The sequence below is a fragment of the Colobus angolensis genome, unplaced genomic scaffold, assembly GCF_000951035.1.
Source record: "Colobus angolensis palliatus isolate OR3802 unplaced genomic scaffold, Cang.pa_1.0 Scaffold423, whole genome shotgun sequence".
Classification (NCBI taxonomy): domain Eukaryota; kingdom Metazoa; phylum Chordata; class Mammalia; order Primates; family Cercopithecidae; genus Colobus; species Colobus angolensis.
The window spans coordinates 103,742-106,450 of NW_012117633.1; the positions used below are offsets into that span (position 1 = coordinate 103,742).

The 2,709-nt window shown below is 36.7% G+C and overlaps 1 protein-coding gene across 1 annotated transcript in view; it reads right to left on the reverse strand.

The window, feature by feature from the left end:
- PIWIL3 (piwi-like RNA-mediated gene silencing 3) overlaps nucleotides 1-2,709 on the reverse strand; it is a 51,516-nt gene that overhangs the window by 35,771 nt on the left and 13,036 nt on the right. Inside the window, 2 exon segments of the mRNA XM_011956733.1 lie at nucleotides 1,655-1,858; nucleotides 2,441-2,521. Coding sequence (XP_011812123.1) covers nucleotides 1,655-1,858; nucleotides 2,441-2,521 — 285 coding nt within the window.

Here is a 2,709-nt window from a genome sequence, read left to right on the forward strand (position 1 = left end):
CCTTCTCCTTGTTGCCACGTGTGCAGGTGTTATGGTGCCGGCCAGGTGGAGACCACATCTACATTAAAGATTAGAGTGCGATAGCCAGCCTCTTTGCAGGCTATGTAAATGGCACACCTGGTCCAGCCAATCCTCTGGGCTCTATGTAAATCAGACACCACCTCCTCAAGCCCCTCTATGAAACCAACCCATCCCTCTGCAAAGGGGGAGACCCATTTGGAATGCCCCTCCCCCTGCAAGGGGGGGATTTTCTCTTCTTTAACCTACTCAGCTTTGTGCTCCTAAACCCGCACCTCCTGCGTCTGCATCTTTGCTTTCCTTAGTGTGAGACAACAAACCTAGTAAATTTCCTCAAACAAGGCCACTTCAGTAATGCACATCTTTAGCATTTTAAGAAAGTGCCAGACTGTTTTCCAAAGAAGCCATACCATTTAATATTCCTACAACACCATACTAGGGTTGCTTCTGATCTTTCCACATCCTTGCCAATACTTGTCAACATCTGTCTAATTTTAACCATCGTAGTAGCTATGAAATGATATCTCATTGTGGTTTTCACTTGCATTTCTATGATGGCTACTGATGTACATTTTCATGCATTGGCCACTTGTACATTTTGTTTAAATATATCTGCAGAAGTATCTAATCTTTTGTCCATTTAAAAAAATATGTTGTCTCTCAATTAAGTATTGTTTGTGTATTCTAGATACAGGTTACTTATGTGATTTGCAAACATTTTCCCCACTTTTTCCAGTTGTGTTTTCACAATTTTGATAGTATAGTTTGAGTAACTTTTTAAGTTGGTGAAACCCAATGTGTTTATGTTTCTTTTGTTATCACTTCTGCTTTGAGTGGCTTATCTAAGGTTTTGCCTAGCTCAAAGTCAAAAAGACTGAATCTTTTTTCTAAGAATGTTATGCTTTCAGTTCTTAAATGTAGGTCTATTAAGTTGGTTTTTAAATTAAATTGGAGTTGTGTGAACTGCATGAGGAAGGCGGATATTCAGTTATCCCAGCAACATTATTGAAAAGATTATTCTTTCCCCTTTTGAACTGCCTTGACATACTTGTCAGAAGTCAACTAAGTGGAGGGTTAACCTTCTGGACTTATTTCATTGGTCTCTATCTATCGTTAGGCCAACATCACACTGTCTTGATTACTAGAGCTTTCTGGTAAGTTTTAAAATTGAGAAGTGCGAGTCCTCCAATTGCGTCCATGTAAGATTGTGTTGGCTAACTAACTGGTTCTTTAAATCCATTCTCTCATCATTTTAAGATTTCTGTTGTAGAAAGATTTTAAAACTTCCTTCAAATGGGAAATGACTGATGGATTATAACTAAGCACTGGTTTTTAAACTAGCTAAAGGCCTACAACAAAGAGGAAAAGGAAAGAAATTCAGAAACAGCTTAGTGTTATGTGCAAGGTAGGGTTCACAACAAATGGACTGGCATTAGGGATTACAAGAGAGTGAGGTCTACAATTGACACATTCTTCTCCCAAGTTGTATAACCAGAGGAGAGATGGGACCAGTTGTTCTTGCCATTTCTACTCCTGAACTTCAACATTTAGTGATCAGAAAACTATAGGACCATCTCTTGGGAGGGGGTGGGAGGGAGTTAAAGTGATTGGATAGGTTTTTAAAAGACAGACTTACTTTGTCAGAACAATTGATCCAATTAATTTATTAGTTACTTCCTCTCGGATGTTTCCTGTCTGGGCCTCGGCAGATGTTCTCTTTATGAAATCATAAGCAGTTTCTATTCGGAGCAGTTTGTGGCTCACATCAGCACAGAGGGTAATGCCGTTTTCATATTGAAGAATAGAAGTAACATAACCAAGCCAGATTTCCAAACTGGTACTAGAATAAATTACATGAGAGTATTAAGTCCGAGCTCTTCACATAAAGTCAAGGGCTTCTGGGCCCAAGCTCTGGGTCTAAAAATTGGTACTTAAGAGTCAGTTTTAAGTATTTGTTCTTAGTCTTTTGAAGGACCTTCAGATAAACATTTATTGGATGTGCTATTTATACCATTTTTGTTAAACTTTTTTTATCACCCACAGGCTTAAAGTATTACATCCATATTTATCTGTAACATAACTTACATGTAATATATACATATACCAGTGAGTAATATAGAGAGATATAGTTGCTATGGTTGAAGATATTTTCAAAGACAAATTACCCATTTTGGATGATTGTTTAGGCTTAACAATGTGTATGCAACAACTGAATACCTCAAGGTTTATATTTATCATACTAAGATTTTTAAAGTGACTCTTACTTTGAGTTGACATTATACTAAATTGTTCATGGTTAGTGGATATCATTTAAAAGGCCATCACTTTTAAGGCATACCACTTCAAATGTGAAATGAGTAACTTTCTCAAAAAATCCTATGTTTAAGTCTACAGAATATGAAATTTTCTTCTTTATACAAACCCATGACGGTACAACTGAATTGCCTTCTTTTTGGTATAATAGTTGCGACCAACTTGCTCAAAATCCAGCAGCTTGAAAGTTCTAGAAATGGAAAGAATAGATTTTGTTGAAAGTAGCAGGTACATCATGAAGCATTTGGTAAGACATATAAGGGAAAGAAAAAAAAATCTGCCAGTGACTGTTTATATTATCAATGAACACAAAGTACCTGATAACTAAGTTACATTATGAGGTGGATATTAAGGTTCATTTAACCTCAATTGTTCCAT